At 49.8% G+C, this 27508-nt stretch overlaps 1 protein-coding gene across 4 annotated transcripts in view; it reads right to left on the minus strand.

Moving 5' to 3' along the window:
- Window positions 1-245: 245 nt before the first annotated feature.
- The window catches only part of TRIP4 (thyroid hormone receptor interactor 4), a 34940-nt gene continuing 7677 nt past the window's right edge, over window positions 246-27508 (minus strand). The window contains exons 6-14 of one of the 4 annotated variants that reach the window (XR_007507460.1): window positions 27236-27365; window positions 26706-26921; window positions 26048-26174; window positions 25117-25304; window positions 23875-23999; window positions 22969-23060; window positions 6382-6484; window positions 1208-1389; window positions 246-961 (exon numbers count right to left, since the gene is read on the minus strand). Coding sequence is in view for 3 of the 4 variants with exons in the window: in XM_049811995.1 (XP_049667952.1) it covers window positions 11936-12154; window positions 22969-23060; window positions 23875-23999; window positions 25117-25304; window positions 26048-26174; window positions 26706-26921; window positions 27236-27365 (1097 nt within the window). In the remaining variant the exon portion in view is untranslated. Of the gene's footprint in view, window positions 962-1145; window positions 1390-6381; window positions 6485-8262; window positions 9501-11920; window positions 12155-22968; window positions 23061-23874; window positions 24000-25116; window positions 25305-26047; window positions 26175-26705; window positions 26922-27235; window positions 27366-27508 lie in introns of those variants that run through there. The other 3 variants (XM_049811996.1, XM_049811998.1, XM_049811995.1) reach the window with 3 other exon arrangements.

The raw sequence follows: 27508 nt of genomic DNA on the forward strand, positions 1-27508 counted from the left end.
GGAACGACACGGGTGGGCGTCAAAACCAGATCCACCACCTCCAGCATCTCAGAGATCCCACAGGCAGCAAAAGCAGAAGACAGAGCCAGAAGACAACTTCCAGGGCAAATGGCAGCACTAGTGGGACGGCTTCCAGCACTGCAGCATCCAGCTGCCAAATTTCAGGGGGCACAGGCGGTTGGCACGAAGGCTTCGCACCCTCCTCCTTCTCCCTGATGGGGTAGCAACAGGAACCAAAGCAGAGGGCTGGGACAACCTGTAGCCAGTGACAGCGCCAAGCAGCTGAACCGGCAGCCCTGCTCTGCTCCCCACTGTGGCCCTGGGGAGGAGGAGGGATGCCAGCAGCGCTCAGGGGTTGCTCTGTCCCCTCCAGAGCAGGGTGGGCTCTGAGGAATGAGGAGGAGCACTTAGACCACAACAAGGAAGAGCCTGGAGCAACATGGCAGGAAAGGCTCACAGCCCAATGAACACGAATGCATAATGAGCACAGACATGGCAATGCGGGGAGATGCTGAATATGAAGGATTAAAGAAAAAGGAGAAATTAATCTTATTCATAAGGCAGAGCGGGTTTTTAACTCATGCACACAGCTGCTGGAGGGGCGGGTCAGCTTTTGCAGGGTGGCTGCTGCTTTGATACAAATCAGGAGAGCGGGATGTTAAGGCTGGGCACTTCCCAGCGATGCCAAGAGCTGGAAGGGCACGCTCCCATGAGCAGCAAGCCTCTGAGCAAGAACAGAGCCCACCTCTCACCCTGAGTCTCCCACTTCCCCAAGCACACGCTCGGCAGGGCTCAGGCTCGCCGGCTGTTGGGAGCCATCCCCCTTGTCCCCCCACAAGTTTCTTGCCTTTCTCCTGCGAGGCCAGCGCCACAATGTGTCTGACCCTATCCAGCCAAAAAACCTCAACGCACATTTTGGGGAGGGAGACGCTCCCAAAGCCAGGATGGAGCTACCTCCCGCCTGCCGAGATGGATAGAGCGGGGTTAGCCGCTGCTGGCAAGCTCCCCTCGCCTGTCCTGGGATCTGGTGCTCACGGGAGATGTGGAGATCCCAGCGCTTGGTTGAACCCCATCCCGTCAAGCTCCATCTCCCACCCACCCTTGTCCGCAGTGCGTGACTTCCCAGGAAGCACAGGGCTGTTGGGTGAGAGCTCGGTGAAAACACGTCTCTTTTAATGCTTTTGGAATACAATGGATAAAGCAATACCTAACAGCGCTCTGGAATCCGTCTTGCACTTGCTTTCCGGAGTTGAGGACCATCCCGGCAACCTTCGGTGACAGTCGGGTGCTGCGTGGGAACATGTTGCTGCTCCCCACCGGCTCACCCCATCACTTTCTGCTTCATTAACCCCTTCTTTGCTCCCTGATGGATCTTTGCATCCAGCTTCCCTGTAAAGAGGGGATTAAAAAAAAAAAAAAACCAACAAAAAAAAAACCACAACAAACCCTCATCACTCTTTAATTTTAAATGCTATTTGCAATGCAAATCAGCTGGAGGCAGCGAGGTCTCCTAGTTAGTGTGTTCCTGTCACATTCAATTATCGTGCTTGAGGAGCCAGGCGTTTCCAGCCGCCGTGGCTTCCCTCCGCAGGCGCGACACCAGGGAGCCGGGGGCAAGCATGTCCAACGCGGCAAAGAGACGCTGGAGAGGGGGAAATTCAGTGAGGAGGAGAGTAAATTAACATCCAGCGCTTGCCCACCACTACCGGGGGGGGAAACGATCCCTTCACTCGCCCGCAGGATGCGTGTCAACACATTTGAAGGCGATGGGGGACCATCAAGCACCATGTTGGGGACATGTTTCGCCACAGCATGGCAGAAAGCTGGGCTTGGGGACAACAAACCCTCAGCCTGGGGACGATGACGCAATGGGGCACACAATGTGATGGGGACCAACCACCCTGTGCTGCCAAGGGCCAGGTTGGTGGCCTCCAAGGCCACCAGCTGGGAGGGCCACGCTGCCTTTGCCACCAGGCAGCACCTCAGGGAGCCCAGGCACCCATGGCCGGCTGCTCAGGTGGGACCTGGACCAAAAGCTGCCTCCCCTTGTCCTTCACAGCCCTCGGTGGCTTTGCTGCCAGCTCCGCTCTCCCACCTGGGAGAGGAGCAGGACAAAGAATATAGGATTTGGGCAACTCCTGCAGAAGAAGCCAAAAGCCAGGCATGGCAAGCAAGCTGGGAGGCCGAGGCACTGCCTTGGAGGAGTGTCCCTGTCCCCCTCTTCCTGCCCATAAAAAAACCCAAGGATGCTCCTGCTCTCCCAGGCAAAGGGCCCTCCTCCAAAAGGGAGAGGAAGGAAGGGAAGGTGACCTTAAGTGAGGCAGCACGGCAAAGAGCTGGCCTCCTGGAGAGGCTTTGCCATCAACCAGCGCCAGTCACCTCCTCTAATGCCACGTCTCCCTGGGAACTCGCCTCCCTGCTCCTGCTTCCCTGTGTCTTCCCATCCTCCAAATGTCAGCCTCGTCCCGTCTCTCTCTGTAGCTGGGAGCAGGGACGGGGCTCCAATGCATTGCAGAAGCCAGCAGCAAAAATTACAGACCCTGTTCTGAGCCCCTGTCCCTGGGGAGCATCCCCTGTGTCCCTCGGGAGGGACATAGGGATCCACTGTGGTTACACCATCAGGAAAGGAGGCAAAGGGATCAGAGTTTGATCCCAAGGAGATGGACAGACAGAGCCTGTCCCAGTGAAAACCCAGTGAGCTGGATGGAGCCAGAGCTGGCAGCACTTCAGCACTTCATCTGGGTCCCTCAGCATTGTCCCTCCGGGGAATCAAACTCGGTGTCACCCCGTGGGTGAAGCACAGCCCATGCGGCCTCTAGGAGAGCCATGTTGCTCCAACCCAGCTGCAGCACACAGCAGATCTCATCCCCGGTGGGGACAAGGTCCACCGGGCTCCAAACCGGTCCCACTTTGGCCACTGCTCCAAAAACTGCTGGTAAATGCCCGTGTGCCATGAGAAGCAGGCGCTTGTCCAGAGAAAATGGCTCCAAACCAGCCAGAGACCATCACCTTCTCTTCAAACCAAGAAAACTTCTCAATTTCAGCTCAACGAAAGGTCCGACAACACTTTTCCCAGGAGAGGCAGGTTACAAAACTGCTTCGCTCAGGATGTCCCACCAACACAACACAGCCTCCCTGATATCCGTCCCCCTCCTTCAGCCCAAGTTTTGGGCCAGCCTTGCTGCTGTCTGAGCTTGAGAAGGAAGTTCAATGCACCAAAACCATAACACACGCAAAAAAAAAAACCAAAACAAAAAAACCAAATAAAAACCAAACGTGAGCAAGCATTTGCAAGTCACTGTGCCATAGATCCGCAAACTGAAACGTGACTATAGTCAGGTTGAAATTGGGAGCAGGAACCAGACACTGCCAATGTCTTGGTGCAGCAGTTGCCAACCTGCAGCCCACAGGACACAAAAGACTGTCTGCAAAAGTCTTCCACCATCACAAATGAGTAAATTAAAACTGAGGCCAAGCGAAAGGACAACACAGGGCATTTCTTGGAGCGTCTGTTTTTAGACAGTGTTCTCTCTGAGCCCACAGAGTTTGGAAGATGGTCCCCTACAAGGTCTGGGAGATCCACCATCCCCTCTGCCACCCTATGTGGGAGAACACTTTCCCCACCTGCCTAAGGATGGGGAAGAAGCTCCCTCCTTGCAATGGCTGGAAACAGCAATGGGCACCCAACGAGGCTGAGCCAGCACAGCCAGACTGTCCGGAAGCAGCGTGTCAGACTGCCGTGTCGCCAAGCTGTGGGGTTTTTGGCAGGAGAAAGGCAACAAGTTCACACTCGCTCCATGCTCTGGTCCCCCACCACCAACACTGTGTCACCTCCAGGGCTATAAGCTTCGTATTTAACATGCCTGCCTGCTCCTCCTGGACCCCAAAAGCGATCAGAGGCTCCTCTGCTCTACCAGCTGGCAAACATAAAGCATCAGCTAGGTAACCTTTAGGAAAAGGCTAAAAATAAGGCCACAGCCCCAGGGTCCCCTTGTCTTTCCACTCAATGATTTAAGGACTCTCGTCTCACATTGCGACATGTCCCTTTGCCCGCTTCTCCACGCTCTTCCAGCCGCTGGCTGTTGAAGGGAGGTTTCTCAGCAATGCTCGAGGGAGGCTTCAGGGAAGCTTTGCCCTGATTCAAGGAAATCTCCCATGAGAACCAGCACCGAGCTTTGTCCGCACGCACTAAAACTAAGCGGGGATGTGTTTAGGGAGAGCCATGCTCCCAGATGCAACACAAACACAGTGCCCGTCCCTTCCACACAAACAATAACCCTGGCAGCAAAAGTCAAACTATGTTACTTTTTTTTTTTTTCCCCATCCCCAGGCTGCTAGAAACAACTAATTTGCAACGGAGAAGCATTCAGATGTCATCGTGGCGAGGTCCATGCTGTTATCTGGCAAGGAAAACCACTCTGGCTTGGCTTCCCAACAAGACAAACTGGCATTTTGTCATGGCTGGAGCCAGGCTTCAAGGAGACCAGGGCAGCCAGCGAGCTCAGGTGGGGACGTGAGCCGGCACCTTCCCCCTGCTCTGCTTCCAGCTTGGAGAATTAAGCTTTTGACTGCCTCGGATGTAATGCCAACTCCTATTAAAACAGTGCCTTACCCCAGTGAAAGGTCAAAGGCTTCCCTGCTCCTTCCCTAGGCTGTCACAAATATCACCCAGACAGATGACGTCCCCTCCGGGAGGGGAACGTACAACTCTACAGTCTCCCCTGCCGCTGCTCTCGTGACAGCTCCTGTCGGGATGGAGGGCAGGAAAGGCAGGGCCAGCAGCAGGAGCGGGCAGCGCAGGCAGCCGCCAGCACAGCCGGCTTCCTTCCAGGCTGTTAGACTGATCCTTCTCCAAGCAGGAAAGTGTCACAACACAAAGGAGATGATGTGACAGATGGGGAGGGGACCGGCAGCACCTGCACCCGGCAAGGCAGACGCGCAGAAGCCGGCCGCCCTGCGCTCACACCGCGTGGCAGCTTCCCCTTCAGCTGCCAGTGGCAGCTCTCCTCTTAACCACAGGCCGGGTGGAGGCAGGTGTGGCAGTGAAGTAGCATGAGAGAGCCTGTATGAGAGCAAGGAGAGGTTAAAACAAGAAGAAAAAAAAATAATGAAGAGGATGCAGCGGCTGCTCCAGCACGCAACAGCAGCAAGGCTGTTCTACTGCAGCAAAGACATCTGCATCCTAAGTAACGTGGCGCAACCCTGCCTGCTCACCGGAGCACTAGGAAAGACCTGTCCCTGAGGGAGGACAGTGCCGCTAGCAAGATCTGAGTGCTGCAGCTCACCAGGCATCGTTTGTTGCCATCGGCTGAATGCACCTCCCAGATGTTGCTACAAAAGGCAGCGAAGAAACCAAATCATTTTGCCCTGCTCAATACCCTGGCAGGGTGGGAATACCCCCGGCACCCAGGGAGAGACCGAAGCCATAGGAGAACGGTGCTTCTCTGAGCAAAGGGCGGGGGGGGGGGGAGGGAAACAAACTCAAAAGCAACAAAAATAACCCTACAGTGTGCTTCAAAAGCCCTTCTTAACCGGTCCTGAGAAATCCTGCTGCTCCTACACTGCTAGGTAACTACTCGCAGAGAATCACTCTGCAAACGAGAAAGAAAACCCAGTCATCAGCTCTGCTAAACAAACAGCCAAGACTATTTCTGCTTATGCTGCTTTTAGCCCGTCAAATTAATTTTTCACATCCCCTGAAAGCGTGTACAGTGCCTTCCCCAGGCTGTGTGGTGGGGAGGCTGCTAATAAGGATGGAGCTGACTGCAGGCTCCCCAGCTGCTGCATCCCTCCTCCATCCTTTTTACAGCAGTGGGCAGGAATAACTGGCAGCCTGCGGAGGGGCTGGTGGCTCATAAAAGGGACTAACGACGCTGGCAAGCGGAGCGCGGACAGATGCTGCGGCGCTTCCCTGCAAGTTCTGCCAGGACATCCCATCCTGCCGGCCTGCGGATGGAGAACATCCATCTGGCCCTGCAGCTCTTGCTGCTTCAAGCCTTCGCCATCCTCATGGGTGAGAGGGTAATTTTGAACCGCAGGCAAGGAGCTAGCGCGGATCTGCCTGAGCATTGCCGCGCTGGCTCATATCCCGACCCAGGCTGATGCCAGAAGCGGATCAGCTGCAGACACAAGCGCTCTTTGACTCCCGAGTGTTTGCAGAGGCAGGAAGAGGCATGTATTTGGAAGGAAGCAACATCTGGGGAAAGGGGAACTGAAGACAAAAAAAATATTACTGATGTATTCGAGTCATTAAACAAACACCTACAGATCAAAGAGCACAGGGCAAAGGTTGCGAACTCATATGGCAAAGGCAAGCAGAGGTGGTGATGAGAGCAGGCACGAAAGGCCAAGGGGGGCATCTGTGGAAACTTTACTACTTACAGATTTTGGGTTTTCCTTTGATGGGAAACTTCACAACCATCTCCTGGGGATTAGTGCAGATAAAGACAAATGGAGATCCGGACTCCTGGCTCAGATCTGGATACTGGGAAACACAGACACACACACACACACAAAACACAGTCAGACCGACTGCCGCGGGTGTGAAAAGAGCTTGGCGGTCAGGAGCAGAGAAATTTGTTATTTAAGAGATGGGTTATACCTAGGCTGCAGCAGCTCAGACTAAACCAGTTCAAGAACTTTTAATGAAAACAAACAAACAAACAAAAACCCCAAACAAACAATTGCAGGTTTGAGTCTTAATCAGTGAGCCCCTCGCTAAACTTCTTCTCATCATGCCTCTCCCAGAGCTTGCTCCCTTTTCAGATCTGCTCACCGAGCCACTTCACTGTGTGCTCCCTAAGACTTTTCAGCCCCCTTTAGCACTGACCTGTGTTTCACCACCTAAAAGATGTGGTTTCACACTTGGCTTAATCTGATCTAAAGCATGGGGTGTCGAGAGAAAGGCAGTCGGGGGCCCTGCCCTCACAAGCTTGCCTGCTCACTGCCTGCTTAGTGCTGGGACAAGCGTGGGACCCATTTTCAGGCCAATACATGCCTGGATGCAGTTGACCGGGGATGCGGGTACCCCTGCTAAACCCCAGCCGGTCACAGGCAGCACACCAGCACCTCAACCAAAACAGCTTGGCAAACCCAATGAGACGATGGCCACTAGAGGGGTAGCCACCTCTTCTACTGAAGCAGTTTCCCAGCTACGGATACATCCCCACCTCTTCCCAAAAAAACTGTCCAAACACAAGGCACTTTGAGATTTGGAGAGCATGCACCATCCTGCTGTGGGAGAGGCAGCCCTTGAGATTTGTCTGCATCCAAAAGGTAAGCAATAGAAAAAAACACTTGCAGCATGCCAAGTCAATGGCTCAGAGAAGCCGGCCATCTCTGTGCAGGGCTGGCTCCACGCATGGAGTCTACGGAGAGATTTCACTGCAATGAAGACATGAGGGAATTTTATAGGAAGAGTATAAACAGATTGTTTCTCTCGTTAACCACAGGGGGGAAAAGGAGAAAAAAACTCAGCGAGGGAAGTGCACCGAAGTCCTGTCTGAATGCAGCTCAGCCTCACTGGTGTTCAGAAGTGAAATGCAAAACAGTAATAAAAAATGTATATACCAACCATCACTTCAGATTCTCTATTAGAAGCAGACCTTGCGCTGACAGGTGCAGAGGTGAGGGCATGCCACGAAGGTGCTCCAGCCCAGGAAACCCTGTTCAAACTGACTGCGGAAGTGGTTTTCCTTCCATGGGAAAACTGCCGCCTTGTGTTGTTTTTTTTTCCTCCCCTGCCTTCCTCGAGCAGATCCGTCAAGGCTGCTGTAGGGGACAGGATGCCAGACCAGATGGAGCAGCGTGTCCTGGCAAATCCCCCATTTGTTACTAACAAATGACTCTTAGGCTGAGTGTTTGAAAAGCTCTCACCGACCTGCCAAGATGAGTTTGGATTTGCCCTGGAACAGCTGGGCACAGAGAGGGAAGCAGGGAGCAACCCGCTCTCCCTGTGCTGTAGCAGGGTTTGGCAGCACTGCCAGCGGTTAGGGGAGATTTACAGAAGCCCAACACCGGGATTGGATCAACCGGGGAAAGCATTCCCAGCCCCTCTCATTTTACAACAGCATGTAAGAGCCATTCATCGAGCAAGAGAGAGACGTACATGTACTTAGCTGCTCTGTACAACACCCGCGCCAGGGGAGAAAGAGCTATGCTGATCTGCATTGCACACGGATGCCCTGCTGTACCGATCTGGGGTTGGACAGGTTTCTTCCTCTTTTTTTTTTTTTTTTTTTGGCTGAGCCACTTTGCTTGACTTGCTTCCACTGCTCCATGCTGATGCCAAGGATTTTCATTTCCCATCTGCAGGGAAGGAGGATCTTGGAAGGTTAGAAAGAGCCAATGTGAGTATCCCCAGCCAACGCCTGGTGAGTGTGAAATGCTGGCACCACTTTATTGCTCTCAGCATCATGCCGGTGACTGGTGGTCCCTCCATAGCCAGAGGACCTGACGTACCCCGCAGCTCCCACACTAGCACCGCCTCCAAAGGTCACACCATAAAGCGGTGGGCCATAAGCCCTCATCCAAACCTGGTCGCAGAAGTGGTCCATCCCTGCTATACTACACACGGTTCTGCCAGTGGCTTCGTCAGCCAGGTTGTGTGTCTGGGACCCATGTGCTGTAGAGGTCTTGCTGCCTGGAGTACAGCTGCTTCCCAAATCTCCTCAGCCACCATCTCTTTGGTGGACCTGGACATCACCATGTCCCCCCTCACATGCCTACCAGCCCCCCCTGCAGGGAACATCCCTGTAACAGGTACTCTGGCATCAGCAGTGAAAGCAACAGCCACATCGGTTTCTCCACTGACAGCTTTCATGTGAAACCAGGATCAAGCCTTCAGCTCCAAAAGCTTCCAGCTCAATCCGATCCCAAGGCCAAGGCGGATGCCACAGCTGCAACTTGGGTTTACGCTTCCACGCCGCCGCCTTTCATCTTCGCTCCCAGGGTACATTTCTGTACGTGTGCCAAACCCGTTCGTGTCCTGCATTTTAAAAGCCTCAGTCCTTCCTCTGGCATCTCACTCCCAGGAGGCAGGGAAGGAGCCCCTTGTCAAGCCGCTACATTTAAGGCTTCCTATTGTACCTACCCCGGAAACCTCTTATCCCATCCTGGTGAACAACAAAAGCAGAATATTCCTGCCTGCCGGAGCTGAGAAAAAGCTGTAACCCTTTCCTCTGCTTAGAGACAAGATGCTCTCAGGTGAAGGTGAGGCTGAGCTCTCACAAGATGCTGAGCCAACTTAATGGCCAGGCTCCCCTCTTCCCCGGTCTCTTCCGCAAATCAGTTCAACTTATTCATCCTGCAGAAATTTAGGGAGCTTTTGGGTAAAGTCAGTTTTCTGCCAGGGTAATGGGCTGAACTGCTCAAAGAAGGGTCCGGTGAAGCGGGTGAATGGCAGGAGCATGGCCAGGGGCTGTTAGGAACCGACACTCCTCTTAGAGAGCAGCAAGAAGTTAGATGTGCCCGCTGCATCTCTTGAAACCACTGCCTGCAAACTGAACAGAGAAACAGCCAGATATGCTTTTGCCACACGACACATCACTACAACCAAGAGCACAGCCTCTCCTCAGCGCACCTGTAACTAGCTGCCAATATTTTAACATGTTTAGAAACCACCTCCATGGACCTCATTCTCTAGAGGTCACTGGAGCTGTTATAGTATTTCCCACCCAAAATCACTCCCTATTGCTATTTAGTCCCCTAAACAGCGCTTGCTCTTGACGTCACACATCATCACCATGAGCAATGTTGCCTGTAGACACTTACTGACTGTACTTACACTATCTCGTCTGGTCGTCAACAGGATCCAGACAGACAGCGTGGCTGAATGGCGGCACTCCTCCACCTCTGTGGCTCGTTCTGCAGCTTAGCTCAGCACAAGGACATAAGTACCCACCTGCTCTGCACCAAAGATGCCTCTCCTATTGGCAACTATTCAGCTGACTTATGCTCTCAGCGGAGCTGCTGCCACCAAGACACCAAACACATTTTGTGTTTTGCCTCCATTACATTTTCCAAAGCTGCCCAAGTGTCTACCGAGTAAAAACCCTCACTTCTCAATGTTTCTGCTGTAAGAGGTCAGTCGAGGCACTCTACAATCTGCAACACAGTAAGTTTAGGAGACAGAGAAAAAATTTACTCCCAACTACTACACCCCTCCGACAGTGGCCACTGCTCATCAGCACTTCAGCAAACCTGAGACTTGAAGTAAAAGCCCAAAGGCCACACCTAGTGCACCAGAGAAGGCAGAGCATATCCCCAGCAAAGAGAATCTGCAACAGCAGGTTTTTTTAAATAAAAGGTCAGCTTAGAGGGAAACCACACTCCCTCTCTACCGGAGACCAGGAATCAAACCCAGCCAGGAGTCTGATGGGGGATGTTCCTTCTTAATTACAAGTGCACTGTATTATAATCTTGAGGGTGTAAATAAGACAGATGCCAGTACTCCAGGCTTTGACATTGCCTCTACCAGGAAGCAACTCAGCATTTAGGAGAAGGTTGCTAAAAAGGCCCTCTACAACAAATACAGTCCAGGGCCAGGTTGTCCCTCAAAAAGGAGAAAGCCCACCCTCCTCCAATCCTGCAGATGAGCAGGAAAGCTCAAAAGAGAGGGGTTATGCAATGGAACTACGGTGTAAAAAAAAAAAAAAGATTCAGCCTCCTTTCAGACCTTCTGCCACCTCGTAGCGGGCTTGCGACAAGGCAGTTGGGAGGATGGTGGGCTCCGTGGGCTGCTAACAGCCGTCACAGCTTACCAACTGCTGCTCCAGCCCACTGCTTCACACAGTTGAAAACCCCACATACATTTTTCATACACTGGCGTCCACGCAACCACCCCCCCCCCCCTTGCTCATCCCATCTCTGCGACTGCATCAGTCGAGCTTCAATTTGCTGCTAACAGGTTTGTAAGAACCTAGCTGTGAAGAGATTAGCGGGGGGCGGGGGGGAAGAAGATCTCAAGGCAGCTTAACACACACAGAAAGAGCTTGAGGTTAAATGTAGCATCTGAGTACAAGCTGGAAAAGGGAGCTGAGCACTAGGCTCCTCTGAAAACGGCCACCAGATACACCCTCTCGCTGGAGCCAGCACTTTGAACATACATTAAGTGGCTATCAGATGTCCCCAACAGCCACCCCAATCAAGCTGCAAGCAGGGATAATTGCTAATGAATGTTCCTTACACTTTGTTTTCCCCATCCCTCGTCTCCCATCACCAGCTCTTCACCACCAGAAATAGCAGCAGGTCTGCCAGCCTCCCCACTCCACAGCCCACAGCAAAAGAGCAAAGGAGGGGACAAGCCAGCTCGGAGCCAGAAGAGACACGAACCCACCTTCTGTGACATTTGAGAAAAAAAAATCCTGCTAATTCTCCCCACCCCCCCACCCCCCCAATCTGTTAAAGTAAATATTATTTTTCCTGATTTGGGTAAAGCCTGCAGTGGGATGCAGGGGCCACACAGGCTTGCCCTGCATTGCTGGTAACAATGTGGGGTTTGGGACCCTTATCTCGTCCCGATTCCATCTCGGCAGTGGGGAAAAAAAACATGGAGAAGGGCTGTCCGGAGCCCCTCGATTTCTTCACTCCCCCCCAATAAGCTGCATTCGATTGAACGCAAGTGCCATGAACTGAAGGCAGGGGAGTTGAAAGAGCTGAAGGAAAACGTGCCAGGGGGGGAGCCAAACCATCACTAACGAGATGAGCTCTGCTCCGGTGCATCGGAGGGAGGAACAAAGGCACCGTGTGCAAGGGAGCAGCGGCTCTGCGCAGCACAAAGCCAAAACGCTCCCCAGCAGCTTCGTTAGCGACCTTTCGAGAGCATCTTTTGCTCTCATTAAGGTCTCCGGACACAAAAGGAGACAAGCAGATGCAGCACAAGAGACTGAATGCTAACACCGGGCGGGAATAGCCCCAGCGTTTTACACATGCTGGCCTACAGAGCCCTGCAATGCAGCCTGAGCTCTCCTCCGCTCTTCTTGCCCATTGAGCACACGGCCCCGGTGCGCATCCCAGTTAGCTGGAGCTCGGCAGAGAATTGCACGCTGGAACCTGTAGTCCTTCGGCGGGTTGCTGCCATCCTCTCCATCTTACAGCTGCCGGGGGGTGGCCTTGGGGCACTGGCACCGAACAGCAAGGAGGTGGTTGACATGTTCTGCAAGGTTAATAATGGAAAGGGTTGAATCATTTTCCTGGCGTGCCTCCTCAGTGAACAACATGGGAAATACAGCTTGCTCTGCCAGCCAGCGCCGGGCCAGGACACCAGCTTCAGCCTTCATTTCCCTGCTGCTCTCCAAGAGCTTCGAAATAAAAGAGGCAGCACTGGAAAGCAACACTGTCTGGAAAGAATAAAAGCAAGTGGAGCCCATGTGTTGGCAAGAGAGCTCACCGTAAAATGCATTCAAAGGGAAAAAAAATAATCTTGGCGGAGACGGCGTTCCCTCCGAAAGAGCAGGGCTGCTGTAACCAGCAGTGGCAATAAATCAGCTTTCCCCAGCAGGCAAAAACACGCACTGGGCTCTTCCCTGGGTGTTATGAGAAGCCCCTTGGCCACGTGCAAGGGAGAGGAGCAGGACGCAAGGCATCCCCCTGGGAGCCAGGCGCAACTTCCTTCACCCTGTTTTCTTGGTGATTTGTGGGAAAGGCGGATCCGCTCTTCTTGCATGCCTCATAAGCTTCATAGCTGTCAGACTAACGTAACAGGTAATTAACTACTAAACAGCCATTTTCTCGTCCTCTCCGGAGGGAAATTGCTCACCATCCAGCTAGAAAATGTTTCTTTAGTGGTTTGCAGAAGGGAAAAGAAAGTCGGGAGTTTCTGGTGGGCGACAGGGGTGCCGCAGCCAAAGAGGGGCATTCGCAGCAATGCCTGCAACATGGACACACGGATGCAGGAGAAATGGAGCCATCAAAAATGAGAGAGACGATGCTTATCCAGTTGTGGGTGCTGCAAACTGCCTGATTTCAGTCGGGCATGAAAAGCAGTATCCCTGGTTCCTGCCTGCAGCTACCCTGCGGACCTGCCCAGGTACAGCTGCAGCCAAAACCGATCCAGTGCTTGAAGCTCAGTTATTGGCTGTGTGGCCCTTCTGCAGGTATGAGTTATTTAATATCAAGGGGGGGAAAAAAAATCCCGTCCTTCTCACAGACTGCAGGACCAGGCTTCAGGAACCACTGTGCCCAAGCCGCGTCCGCCCTTGTCGCTTTTCCAAGGAGAGTGGTGTTGAAGCATTGTTTCCCCATCTGTTGTTCTAACAGCAGTAGTCTCCACTGTCTCTTTACAAGGACATTCACTTTTGGAGATCATCTAGCCAATTTTTCCAACCCAGCCTTCACCCTGAAGTGCTTAGGGTACGTTCGCACAAAGGTGACACCTGACTGGCAACAGGAGCCATCGCCTGAGCCAGGAGATCCAGGTTTGCCACTGCTCCGTGTCACCTTCTCCTGACTCAGACCTCCAGTTTTGGAAAGAGCTTGCAGAGCACCAAGTGCTTCACTTCAAGGTTTGATCTCCCTCATGACATGGTCTTGCACCAAACCTTCAACTTGGAGCATGTTTTCAAGCATCATCTTTTAAGGACCCGTTCCCTCTGCCTTAGCACAAGTCAGCCAGCCTTTGGCCCATGAGAAACATAACATTTTTCCTAAACAGAAACCCCAAAGCAGATCCAACTTTCTACAAACACCAAATTTTCTAGCCTGAGGCAGAAACAGCCAGTACTGCAGCCTTGTGAACATGCACCCAGGGAACTCTACACACTGCCCTTGGCCACAGAAGACCACATGGATGCAGAGAAGCCATTCTACGGAGGCTGGGTTAGGAAAGGGATACGCGTCAATGTTCAATCCGAATCAACAGAATGGGTGAAATGAAAAAAAGCAGGATCTTAAAGAAACACAAACAAAAGCCAGCAGCCAAACTTTTGTTTGAAAGCCTGTCAGGTCTAGACTGCAACGTGTGAGGAAGGAACAGCTCAAAACCACAGCTGCTAATGGTTATGGATTTGGCAATCAAAATGTCTTTGTTAAAAAAAAAAAGTTAACTGCCTTACTATTGAGGTTACAAACCACAGCCTTGATGCATTGTTGCAGTCAACATCCTCCCTGCTGTTTTTGAGAGCTTACATCTGCTGCTGGCAGATCATGTGCTGGCATAGGCTCCCTTCGCAAGGATGCACAAGGAATTCTGCTAGCCTGCCTTCCTTTCCCCTTCTTCCCACAACGATGCCTGTCAGTCCTTGCCTGCTCTGCCCCTTGCATGCTTAGCTGGTACGCAACCAGATCCAGACACAGCAGGCTGGGATCGCTGCAGGATCCTTCCCCCAGCCGGTCAGAACCATCCAGTGGGTGTTCTCTGCCTCCCAGCCTTGAGCTCAGCTCTCATCGTGTTCCTACACCACAAGCTGTACTTTGATTCAAAGGGCAAGGGAAGCAATTAAAACGTAATAAGTAATAACAGGACTTTGAAATGTAGATTTAATATTCAAACTCGTGCTGGTGCACTCAGATTTTAAAATGCTGAGCAGTCTGCCAGGGCTCCAGTCTGCAGGGAGACCTGGAGGACTCAGCGGTGCCAGCAAACACCGGGCACACTGCAGCCCCCTGCTCTCCCTGAACCAGCGTCACTGGACCTACAGCCACCAACACCCTCCTGTGGCTCAAATCCCAGCCTGAGGAAACACCCGCCCGTGGTAAACCCTACAAGCAGCATGAGAAAAGCCCGAGATGTTTATACAGTGCCTGATGACCATCAGGGAAAACTGGGTGGACTTGGAAAAATATTCAGTAGTGTGCTAGGCTCAGCTGAAAGAGCCATTTTCATCCTCCTGTGCCAAGGGATGGCAGAGGCAGGGCTAACCTCAGCTGCAATGCAGCCTCACCACGTGTGCTGTCAGACAAGACCTGGCAAGGAGGAGGAAAGAGGCAACAGGGAGGAGGAGACGAGGGGAAACCAGGGCACCTGCTTCTGGCTCAAGCAGCTCACAGCACCTGCACCCTGCTAGATACAGCTAGACATCTTCAATTAGCTTCATAAAGTCCCTTCATAAATCGGAGTTGCAAAGGGGGTAAAACGGCACAGCTGAGCACAGCAGGTGACAGAGATCAGCTGAACTTTGGGAAAAACCTAACTTTGGTGAACACAGCCCTGCGCAGATAAGGCATCCACGTCCCTGCCCTGGTTTACTTCGGCAGCTGCCGCTCCCCACGCTGACCCTTGCTGCTACTCCCGGAGGAGGTGTGATGCTGGCGGCTGCTTTCAGCTATTGATTCAATCCCACCAACGTGAAAGGATTTCTCACGGCACAACGCGTGGCAGAACCAGGATACACATCTGAGCGACCGGTATGTTCAGGGTTATGAAATCGATGACATGCCAATGAAAGCTTAAGCAAGCATAGTCCTTGGGCACTCGTACATTTACTGCAGTGGTTATATTCTGTAGCTGCCAGCTCCCCTGTCATTTGGGGTCACCATCTAAAGGGTGGTCACGGCTCAACCTGGTGGAACTACAACTGGATGGCGAGGGTGTGGGGCACCTGAACAGCAGCCAGGTTCGAGGTCAATTTTATCTAACCCTTGGTTTCAGGATTAAATGAAAACCAAACACCAAGAAGGCGGCAAGTATCAGTGACCACATCTGAAAGAAGAAAAAAAAAAAATCCCAGATCACTGACTAGTTTGCTGAAATGGTAGCAGAGGCTAAGTCCACAGTCATCATTAATTAAGTCATATGCTTCAGCCTTGGCTTCATTTTTTCCCTAGGGTCTAGGAAACCAGAGGAGAGGGCAAGCTAGCCTCTATCATTCGATTTCTTTGGCATGTTAATGCATTCCTAAATTAATCATCATCAAGTGACAATCTCTCCTTCATCTTAACAGACTGAGCAGTGGCCTCAGTAAACCTGCTGGCTTATGCAAGGCAGCTGGAGCCTTAGAAGAGTCTCTGATGAAAACCAAAGCACTTCACATAAGGAAAAACTCCCCCATCTCTTACCGTCTATAATCCAAACCAGCTGCATGCCTGCTCTGCTTTGCGCCTAGAACCATGAACCAGGGGGGGCTTTATGCAGTGAGAAACCCAATAAAGAGATGCATCACCCATAGATCCCTGCAAGCCAGACTAATGCCTAATACCACTTGATCTGGCATCAGGCTGCACGCGAAAGACAAATTCAGCTTAGGAGAATTCAGGGACCTGTAAAGTTCAAAGGCCTTTCACCGGTTGCAATCATTAACAGCCACCTACATTGCTGCAGAAGGAAGTATATCTGATCTAGCCTTCAAAACCCTGCTAAAAATCATTTATCGGTAGAGGTGCAATAACTAAGCCTCAGGAACGAGAAGGCAAATATTCCATTGGGGGGGGTGAGCGGAGGTGCCAGGACAGCCACAGCACCACACAAACAAGCATTTGTCTTGCTCAGGGCCTACATTAGGAAACCTTTACTTCAGGGAGAAGGTCCTCATAAAAAGTTTCTACGTATTTATGCTGTTCTTCGAAGTACACATCAACGTATATGTTTGTGTTTCTCCTCCTCATGAACTTCTTTCTCAGGAAAATATTACCAGCGGGCTATTGTTCCTTTATTTGGAGATAATCTAAACAGCCACCTTCTGGAGTCTAAATATAGAAAATTTCTACGCTTCTTCTTCACTCCTGTTTGAGAATTTAAAGCAAGTCCTGTATCCTTGGCACCCGAGTCTCGTTTTTTTTTTGGTGTTATTTTCACTGGGGAGGGAAGAGGAGGACAAGAGATTAAATGCAAATTTCCTGAGAGGGAAAGATGAAGCCTATTTAAATGATAGTAGCAATCTTGTGGCACAAAAATAGCTTAGACGTGTTCCCTTGTGCAGATTTAGGACACTAAGTGATCACCTAGAAATGAAAAATAAACACTTTACTCCCGTCAAACATAATTACCCAGTATTTCAGCCCGAGATAATAGCTACATCTAGATATCGGCATGTGTGCGCGCTTGCATTCAAAGTAAGTCCAAACACACCTATCAACTACTAAAATAGCAGCAGCGGAAACGTTCTTTTTCCAGTTAAAGTAATAGTCTCTCAGATCAAAGTCATTAGCAAAATGAACATGGACTTCAGAGCACATTAAAATGGCATAAATGTAAATAGTTCCCTGCTTGCTTTAGACTCTTGCCAAGCCCTGCCTGCACCATCCCATGTTTCCCCAGCGAGTGCTGCTGAAGTCACCAACACCTCATGCAGGAAAAGAAAGGCAGCTCCTTGCTCTACTCAAGGTGTCAGTGACGTCAGCCCCGGAGCAAGGAAAAGCCGTCGTCAACACCGAGCTCTCGACAGGGGGAAAAAAAGTTTCCAGGTTACCTTTAGCATTGAAAAGCGTAACAAAGGGATCATTCTGGTCTCAACCAAGGCTTTTTGGGTGGCTGCCACAAAGAGAAGGAAACGAGCCCAGAATGCGCTCCGAGGAGGTGCAAGATGTGCAAAGCTCAACTGGAAATACTGAGATTCAAGAGCCACGCGGAGGGATCTCCTGGCACCAGCCAACCACCCACCCTCAGCAGCGGGGCTGAATTCAGAAAGCAGCTTTTGCTTCAGTCCCCTGCAAACAAAGCAAGTGACACTTGATACCTGGGGTGGACTTTCCTACCTGACAATAACTTCTGCTCCTAGAGCAGCTTCAATCCAGAGATCACAGCTTTGAGCAGTAAAATTAGGTGTAAATAACTTCTGATGGGGAAGCACTGCTTTGCTTTCCATGTGGGAAAGAGACCCAGAGGAACAGATTTAACTAGTTCACGCAATAAGTAGCACAACTGGGATTAGGGCAATGTCATCTGACGTGACGCTGATTTTAATCACAAGGACATCTCTTCTCTGGTCTTCCTCTGCTCCCTGCCAGCTACTGCATACAAGATCCTGTTCTGTCATCACTTCTCTCACAGCCCTGAAGATCCACAAACCACTTCAACGTCAATCCGTCTTCAAATACTACACGTAGGGCAGAGCTGCAAGACTGACCCCTCTGAAGGGATTACGCAAGGCCAGACTTGCACGTCCGGTAATAATGCGGATAAATAACCAGTCCTTAATAATACTGCAAGCTCTCAGGGCAGGGACTTGCTCGGAGTCTGCTGGTGCAGCGTCCAGCAAAACGGGGCACAGTTGCTTGATTTTGTTTTTTGAGCACAAGTGTAGAAAAAAAAAATATATTAAGTGAGGATAATGATAGAAAAATACCAGCAGGGTGCCACTAACATCTTCATTAGCAACCTGAGAGAGGATACAAACAGCAAGGAAATTAAATCTGCAGACAGTACTAAATAGGGAGTGGGTGACATCATCAAAAGGACTGAGAAATAATAGACAAGTCGCAGGAGGGACAGACCAGGAAGAGTCTCCCTTGCCTATGGGAACGAATGGTCACAAGAGTCAAAACAAACTTCTGTGGCTACTGAAAAAGGCAAGACCACCATCAAAAGACAATGAGCAAGACAGGGAACTATTTCATCTTCGGGTGGTGGGTATAATCTGCAAACGTGGCTTGCCCTGCACTTGTGAAATGATTTCTTCCGGAAAATGCAGAAGCTTCAAAAATGAGTTGGTGAAGAGGAGAGGTGTGAGTCAAAGCACAGTGCCTGAAAAGAGCTCTGTGGTGGCTTAATCTCCGAGACATCTCTGCTGCTGCATCACATTAACCTTACTGGCTAACATACTGTAGATCTTCAGAAAATATTCAATGTTTTTTGCACGCCATAAGTGGCAAAACCACATCTTCCTTTCCCTCTCTCCCCCAAAGCGAGGAGGAGTCTTTGTACACCAAGAAATGGCTGGATTACACTGCTGACAAGTGGCTTTGGTGCTGGTTGCTGGATGAACCTGGGCTGAATCATCAACGTGAGTAGCAGGGATTTCCCACTACCAGTGAGATCCAACTCAGATTTCTGAGCTGGCACTGCGCACTTTTTTGTCTTGCTAGCATTCACAATTAAATGAATCTCAGCTTCCTTCAGATGCATTTGCTGCACATGATACTCCACAAAGACATACATTTCCTCATAAACCAACTTCAGAAAGATCCTCATCTCTGAAGTCTATCTCACAAGCTAGGGAAATGAACGCTGCATAAAGTGATCCCAGGAAAAAAACCAGACAAAACCACTGCAAAAAGGCAACAAATTAGGAATTATAAATAGTTTGCAATACGGGAGCAGCAAAAAGCCAGTGAAATATAAATCAGGAAGTGCCATGGCATTGAGAAGAGAGGTAAGGCTCTCACCAACAGGTCTGATAACAGTGCTCCTGGAATACACTACTCTTCCTCCACTGCCTCTGTGGCCAAGCGGTGCCAGCAAACTGGGAGGAATTTATAGAGAACATAGCTAATTGTGAGGCTCCTCTACGGGAAGATTAAAAGCTAGTTACCCACAGCGCAATTTCCAGATTGTAAGAAGCTGTCACAGCCATTTTACCACTGCCTGAAGAACATATCCACAAAGAAAGAGGAGGAATCATTAGAGAGAGAAAAGTACTTGTGAGAGACCAGGACAAATTTTTCCACCACTGTTACAGACAGCACAAGAAGGACGAGAATCTCCATTTAAGACCAAACTGCACATTAGTGGATGCTACAGAAGAAAAACTACACTGACCCCAGTGTCCTTTCCTCTTCTCTCTCTCAAGGCTTGCTCCCATACAAGGCCAAATACTCCTGCAGATTTCATTGTATTCCAGTCCCAAAGCTCCCTCTGCTGCTCGTACTCCAACCTCTCCCCTTTCCGCCCGCTAAGAAGAGACACAACCTCATCAGAAATACTCTCTTCATCTCTAGTTTCCAGGCATCTCTCTGCTAAAAAACCTCACAGGGTCTGGGAAAGCCAGAAAGGGACTTCACGAGAAGCAGCCCCCAGCTGCTGATGCCTCTCCAACTCTTCATGGCAAGAAGTTGCCCATCAGCCTGGTGTGTCCTCCTCCTCTGTCCCAAGGAATCGGTTTATTCCGTCTCTGAACATGGTCTTGGTTCACTATCAAGCCCTACATGGTCTGAATTGGGCGATTCCCATCAGATCAAACCTGACTTGTACGAGGGGCAGTGGAGTGAACAGGCATGAAAGAGTATCAGGAAAAGCTGTGCTGTGCTTGGTACTAAGCACAGGCTTTGTAAGTTAATAAAACATACCCCGAGGAAAGCTGCTGCTTCAGATTTTGGGCATGGAGTCAGTCACAGAATCAGAGACTCAGACCTCAGGAGGCCTCTAGTTCAACCTCCCGATCAAAGTGAGGTCAATATTGAATTCAGGCGAGGTTGCTCATGGCTTTGTCCTGTCGGGTCTTGAAAATCTTCACGGATGGAGACTACACAACCCCTCTGGGCAATGCCTGCTCCAGTGCTTGGCTGTCCTCCTGGGGAATTTTTTTTCTTAAGTCACATTGAACCCTCCCCTTTCAATTTATGACCCTTGTCTCTCATCCTCCTGCTGTGTACATCAGCAAAGAGCCTGGCTCTGTCTCTCTATAGTCTCCTTGCAGGAAGCAGAAGGTCTCTCTTCTTCCCCTGCCTCTCTTCACAGGGCATGCGCTCCAGCCCCCAACCATCTTCGTGGCCTCCACTGGACTCACTCCAGTTTATCAACACCTTTTTTGTGACCGCAGCATTCCAGATGTGGTTTAACCAATGCTGAGAAAAGAGGAATAATCACTTCTACTGGCCATACTGGGCCATCATGCCACCAGCCCTCCTTGATGCCAAGGCTCCCGTTCAGCTCGCTGGCTGCTAAGATCCCCATGGCCTCTTCAACAGAGCTGCTCCCCAGCACCGATGCAGGGAGTTAGTCCACCCCAGGGGCAGGGTTTGGTGTTGGGCCTTCAGGAATATCATGCCAGCCCTTTCCTCCAGCCTGTTGAGGTTCCTCTGAATGGCAGCCCTGCTGCTAAGCATATCGACTGCTGCCCCCAAAGGCAGCATTCATTGTGGGGCACTCCATCACCCACCCTGGTCATTGCTAAACGCATTAAACAGAAGAAGTTTGAGGAAAAAGCCCACCTCCAAGGAGATTACAAGGCAACCACCACTGCACTTTGAAGCCCAATGACCCAGCCAATTGTCAACTCTAGAAGTCCACCTACCTAGACTCAAATGACTCATCTTGAATACATGCATGCTGTAGGAGACCAGGCTAAAAGCCTTGCTAAATACAAAGTAAGAGATAGTCACTGCTCTAACTATTGGATCATAGAAGGTAATCAGGTCAGTCCAGCATGATTTTAACCCTAGGGAAATCCACGCTGGCTATTCCCAATCTCCTTCTCCTCCATGTGCCCAAAATTGGCTTCCAAGAGGAATCACTTTGTGAATTTCCCAGAGACCAAAGTGCAGCTGACTGGCCTGAAGTATCCAGGATCATCCTTCCTTCCCTTTTTAAAGATGGATGTAAGTCACCTTTCTACAGTTATCAGGGTCCTCTCTTGATCTCCATAACCTTTCCAAGGTAAGAGTGGCCTTACAAAGACACCTACCAACACTCTCAGCACATTTGGATGCACACTGTCAGCACCCATGGACTTGTATGGGTTGAGATTTCTCAGAGGACTCCTGATTCAATCTCCCCTCACTACAGGTAGTTCCCCGCCTCCTTGAACTCTGCCTCTAGGCACGAGATGTCTGAGAGATCTTGCTGGTTAAGCCTGAGGTGAAGAAGGCCTCAGTACCTCAAACTTATCTGTGTCCCTGGTCATCAAATCACCTGCCTCATTCAGAAAAAGGCCACTTAAATGTCCCTTGACTTCCTTGGGAGTCTTGATCCACTGTAATCTCCAGCTGTCCCTCCTTTCCCATATCTAGGGGTTCTGGATGTCCTCTCTGCAGGGTCTCCGTGAAGACCCTGCTGCTCTTCTGCCCATCCTCCCTGGTGGGAGGGTGCTTACCTCCTCCCACAGCTCCTTCTCGTGGTGACCCAGTGCCCCAGCCAGAGCACAACTCTCACCAGCGAGGCCACTGTAACCTCCAGCTCCAGAAAGAAGCACCAGGCAGGTCCAGCAGCTACAGACCTAGATGCCTGTGCTTGGGCCAAGCTACCCTCTCTTATACCATGGTAGCTGATCCCGTTGGCACCACAGGGACAGGGACAAGGTCCCATGGCACATCACCACCATTGCTGCAGAGTTTTCCACACTTCCCTGCTGTCCTGAGTTTCCAGGCCCCTTCACGTCCTCTGCCACACAAATCACTGCAATAACTACAAAGTCTCTGCTGGCTGTGCTCAGGGAGTTGTTTGCTGCGGTCCAAAATCAGCGAGACAGGTACTTGACCTTTCCTAATCCAGAGTCCTCCCTGAGATGGGAAGATCAGCATAGTTATACCCAGAGGTAGCAAAAAATTGCTGCCTGGCTGGGCAAAACTTGGAGCAATTCTTTCTACAACAACCCCATGAAATTTCTTTAAGAGAAACAATCAGTACTTTAGAAGCCACATCCAGGAAAGATGTAAGCTCCCAAGTTTGCCAAATGAGGGTGAAAACCAGAAATAAAATATTAATGCATTGCAGGTTCCTGTTTTCCACAGTCCAGCACAGCTGCTGCATCCTGGTGCACATCCGTCCATGCAGCAAGGGAAGCAACGACTGTCATGAGCCCTTGCAGCATCATCTCTCAAGCTAGTGTTGGTTTAATTAAACAGGAATAAGTCCTTATTGAAAAGAGTTTCAGAGTATGTGAGAAACTAGTTTCAGCCAAACTACCCCACTGCCAGAGAGGCCAATGATGGATTTAGTCTGTATTAGTCTACCGCTCCCTTCCACCATTGTTGAAATGCACTTTCTTGGTACGTTCTCTTTCTAGCCGTACAAGACTGCGTAGTAGTTGTGTCTTCTCTCAACACGGTCTAAAATCTCCATTCAACGTCTTCTCTAGAGCATCTCACGGAGGCGAGTTACACTACTGAGAAAGTTTGTTGGCTAATGCAAGCTTGCAAAGGTTTATTTGCTGTACTCACCTGCTCATTAAATTGCTCTAGCGATAAGCAATCAGTCACATCCACACAGCCTAGGAGGCATCCTGAGGGATAATCGCTTGGAAATTCCACATCTGCATGAAAAGAAATATCCTTCAGAGGACCACACCCCCACAAACATAGCTGGGGTCTTTTAACCCCCAGGTGCCCTACCCTCACCTCCACGCACTTCTAGTTTTTGAGGCACAAGAAAACATACAGCAATTTTAGCACCCTGTCGTTCTTTTCCCAGCTCAGGATCTTCACCATGACAGGACTGAGGTTGGGAAATTTAATTATATATATACCTTTCCCTGCTTAGCTTCTGACAGAAGAACATATAGTGCAGGAAGAGCTCCTTGCCCTGATGAGGTGGCAGACAATGCTGCTGTATGACATTTAAGCTGGGTGACGTGCAGAAACACCGCACAAACAAGTGCAGTGCAGCCACCAGCATCCTCCTACCTACATGAGAGAATAACATCTTCCTGAGAACCTGCAGCTTTTCAGTCCTGATTTCTGCAAGGTCAGAATACATGAAAAGCCTTTAACATCATTGTCAACAGACTGAAGCACAAGCCACTTCACAGGCACGCAAGCGCACACTTGACAGCTTGTTGCTTGAGCCAAGAATAAAATGAAGTCCTTTGCTGTCAAAAGCTATCACAGAAGTCAGATGCAATTTGACGGTGTTTGCGCTTGGAGTACATGACCAGCTAAAGGATGGAGTTAAAGTCTGCCACCATGCCCATTCCGCTGACGAAATGCAGAAAGGATGAAGAGAATTTCAAGAACAGAAGGTTAAAAAGTGAAGCAGTAATAACTGCTCAGCAGAGAGGGCTTTCTGACACTGCTCATTACGTGGCTCAATGTACCAAATAATACAAAGATCCAAGGAGAGAAGTTCACCTTTCCGGAGCAGCATTCTGTAGGTGGTCTCCAGTTCAGAGATTTCCTGAGGGGAAGGTCGCTTAGCAGTAGCTGCAATCCATAACCGCCCTCTATGAGATGTGTACCAGGTCCTGCCCTCCACCCTAGAGAACAAAGGAGAATTTAGGACTTAAATTTCAGCAGAAATCACCCACACGGACAGATTTTTCAATTGAACGTTTCACTATGCAATTCCTGCTGCTAAGCTTTGCCCTGACTATTTAAACTCAAGCAATGTGTCAGCACTACAGAGAAAAGCTGAGATGGGCAAGAAATAATGCCACAAGTGGAGCATGTCCTCATGGCTTTAGAGCAACAACAAAAAAAGGACAACAATCCCTTGCAAATACAGCAGTATGCCAGACACGTGTGTAGGACAATCTGCTCATACAATTCCCTTACAAGCTCAAAAAGTTACACACAGTAAGCAGGCAATCTAGGGAGTAATAACAGACCATGCACTGTAAGAAGCAGTCGTTAGCTGCAGCTCTTGGGGATCCCAGAATGGGCACTAGGCATCAATGCCACAGCTGTATCGGAGCAGCTGACAGCATCCCAGACCACCTGGATGCAGAAGCTGGGCATGTTAAGATTTACAGCATCTTTAGCTTGGGAAGTGAAAAAGCTTTGCCCTCTAAAATGAAAAATTCTATGAAGAAAAGGGAAAAAAAGGCTGAAGAAGATTCTTTGTTCTGTATTAATGGCAGGAAAGGTGAATTAACCTGCCAGGGATGCTGGGCTGAAGGAGCTTCTCTTTGTAACCTGATTCCTAGCCCAGAGAGGGAAGGTAGTGGCATGGGGAGGGATGGGGTGTTATTGGTTTTTTTAAACAAAACCTGGTGCCACTGTTGGCCTTTTTATGAGGGACAAAAAGACCAGAAGAACATTTTCACATTTTCAGCTTATTTGCCTTTCAAGTTCCAGAAAGGTACACCCCCAACTATAATGCAGAAATCTCAGACTCTCTCTAAATTTACCCACTGTGAAGGAATTTGTAACTTCCAGGTTAGCTACTCTCATGAAAAACAGATTCACAGGCTTCTCAAACCATCAGTACACTAGATGAGGAAGCACGGCTTCCAAACCTGGAGCTATCACTAGGTATCATTCACTGTACAAAGCAAGCGAGTCCACAGAGGTCCTCTGAGGAACACAACTTCCCATCTCACCTACGAAGCAAGAGCTGACCAGGATACATCACAGTTCAGGCCACCCCTTTACCTTTTGATTCCTCTTATGAGCAAGGAAGCCCAAGGCTGATGCATGCTGAGGCACCAACCATCATCTGAGATCTCCTGCAACTCTCGATCCTGAATCCGCAACCTGTTCCGCTCTGAGCCAAACTCATTTCCAGCGCCCATCAAATGGATGGCTTTCCTGTGTGGGAGCAAACCAGTTTGGTCCACCCACTTCAGAGTGTTCAAAAGAAACAAGAAAAAAGTTAGCACCTCTCTAGGAACAATGTATATCAAGTGCAAATCCTATTTGAAGTTTTTCTTCATTTAAGGACAGAGGTATTACTCTTATCGCGATCACTCTTCCTTCCCCTGCGAGCTCACTGTGCTTACATGCCATACTTTGGCAGTAGAAAAAACAAGGTTATGCTCCACTCTGTGTGGCTTTTCCTTTCTATGCATAACAGGTAAACTACAGATTTAAAGAATAAATCTACCTCCTGGTGTTTCAGAACATTCACAGGAAGATACAATTTTCAAAGCATGTTCACAGCTGTCAATACTCAAAACTGGGAATCGTCCAATCTCCAAACGCTTAGCATACAGCAAGAACACCATGATTAAAGGGGAATTAGAGGGTAGAGATTATGCCCTTTGGAAATTGGAAATCTGGCAGAAAACGCTTCATAAATAGAGCTGAGAAAGTGACATAACATTAGGGTGACTCTCAGCAATTCTTCCACGTTCCTGAAAAGGAGGCAGGAGGCTAAAACTCAGACAAACCAAATCTACCAAAGCAGGGAACAGAGCAGGTCATTGGCAAACCTTCTCTGTCCCCAACTCAGATGGCTAATGAGGATCTCTCAGACACAGGGGATGAAAGAGGTACTACAAACATGCGAGAATTCACAATTTTTAAGCTCAGCTCTCCCAAAGCTAGTCATTACTCTAGAATAAATCATTCAACCCATACTGACCAAAGGAGCAGGCTGAAGAAGACGGGGATTCACTAAAACACCAGAATTCAGAGTCATCTTTGCTTCTGGGCTCCCAGTTGGCATGCTCAGTGTGCCACAACTAATGGCTTTGATGGTTTCATCCAGTCTGCAAGCACAAACAAAAGGCATGAAAATTCCCTGCTTCCCCCTGGCAATGTTTCCCTTCTCCCCTTCTGACCCAAAGTGGTTTTTTACCACCTCCCCTAACTAAACGATTTCATCTTGGTCTGATTTCTAATTTGAACAGTCACTCTTCTCTACTGCAGAAACTCAGCTTGGTTTGAATTTGAGATGATTGGTTGTGTTGAGATAGGCTTTCTGCAACATCTCTTTCCAGGGCAGTTTGTCTTTAACAGACATGCCAGCTACTGAAACCCCATGCAAGCATCGCACAGCTGGGCTTAGGAGAGGGTCCCAGCAGAGCTGTGCTAGAAGAGATGATATGCTGCAAGCCAAAAAGACCATCAAGGAAGAAAAGAACACAAAACTGCGTCCTAGTGTCAGAGGTGCCCTACAAGGGATCAGCTTGCTCAGCTTTCTTTACACTTGCTCTTCCAGATTCAGCCAGACCACTATCTGTCACCATTTTCACCTCCCTGCTCTCAGGCATACCTTCGCACTGCCAGTTCTCACTCACTTGCTGTGGTATTCAGCCATGCTGTCATCTTCCTCCAGGATCTGCCTGCCAGCAAAGTCGATGGTGATTTTTTTGGTAAGCCGAGAGGCATGACGCAGCTCCCGCAGTTCCTGCTCTCTTTTCTGGAGGGCTTCCCTTTCCTGCTTGGAGAGCCACTGGTTGGAGTCCGTGGCAAAGTAATCTGATTCATCGTCAATGACCTGGGTTCGACGCACACTGGCGAGAAACAACGACAATGGCAGAAGATGAGCACAGTGGGACAGTGACATGCGCTGACCACCCCAAACCTGCCTTCCAACCGACTCCATTCTGTTCTCTCTGGAGAGCTGGACTGTCAGGGGAACAAAGCAAGGACATCCAAATGGGACCTACTCAAGGGCTTCACTCTTGTTCCACCAAACATCAACATTAAGGTGACTGTAGCTACAGCCCAGGTTTTAGAAGGAACTCTCTAACATTTCTGTTAACGGCAGCTTAGCCTGCCAGATAATTGATGCTATTTCACAATAGTCTCACAGCTAGTATCTTACCTTGTCCTGTCAAATTCCAACAACTTGTCTTTGTGTTTCACAGCCATCTCCAGGCCTGCTTTGAGTCTAGCTTCTTGTCGAGGAAGTAAGTCTTTGCTTATGGCATCCAAATTCCCTGAACTTTCAGCACCTGAGATGGAAAACAAATCACAGCTCAATAGTAAGTTATTTAAAGCCCAGTCTTGGTGGGCCTGGCTGCAGAAATGCCCCCTAAAACAAATGTCACTCAAGGAGCTAAAAGAAGAACTTTGCACCAAGATCAGCACCTTTCCA

This window comes from Accipiter gentilis, chromosome 10, assembly GCF_929443795.1.
Source record: "Accipiter gentilis chromosome 10, bAccGen1.1, whole genome shotgun sequence".
Classification (NCBI taxonomy): Eukaryota; Metazoa; Chordata; class Aves; order Accipitriformes; family Accipitridae; genus Astur; species Astur gentilis.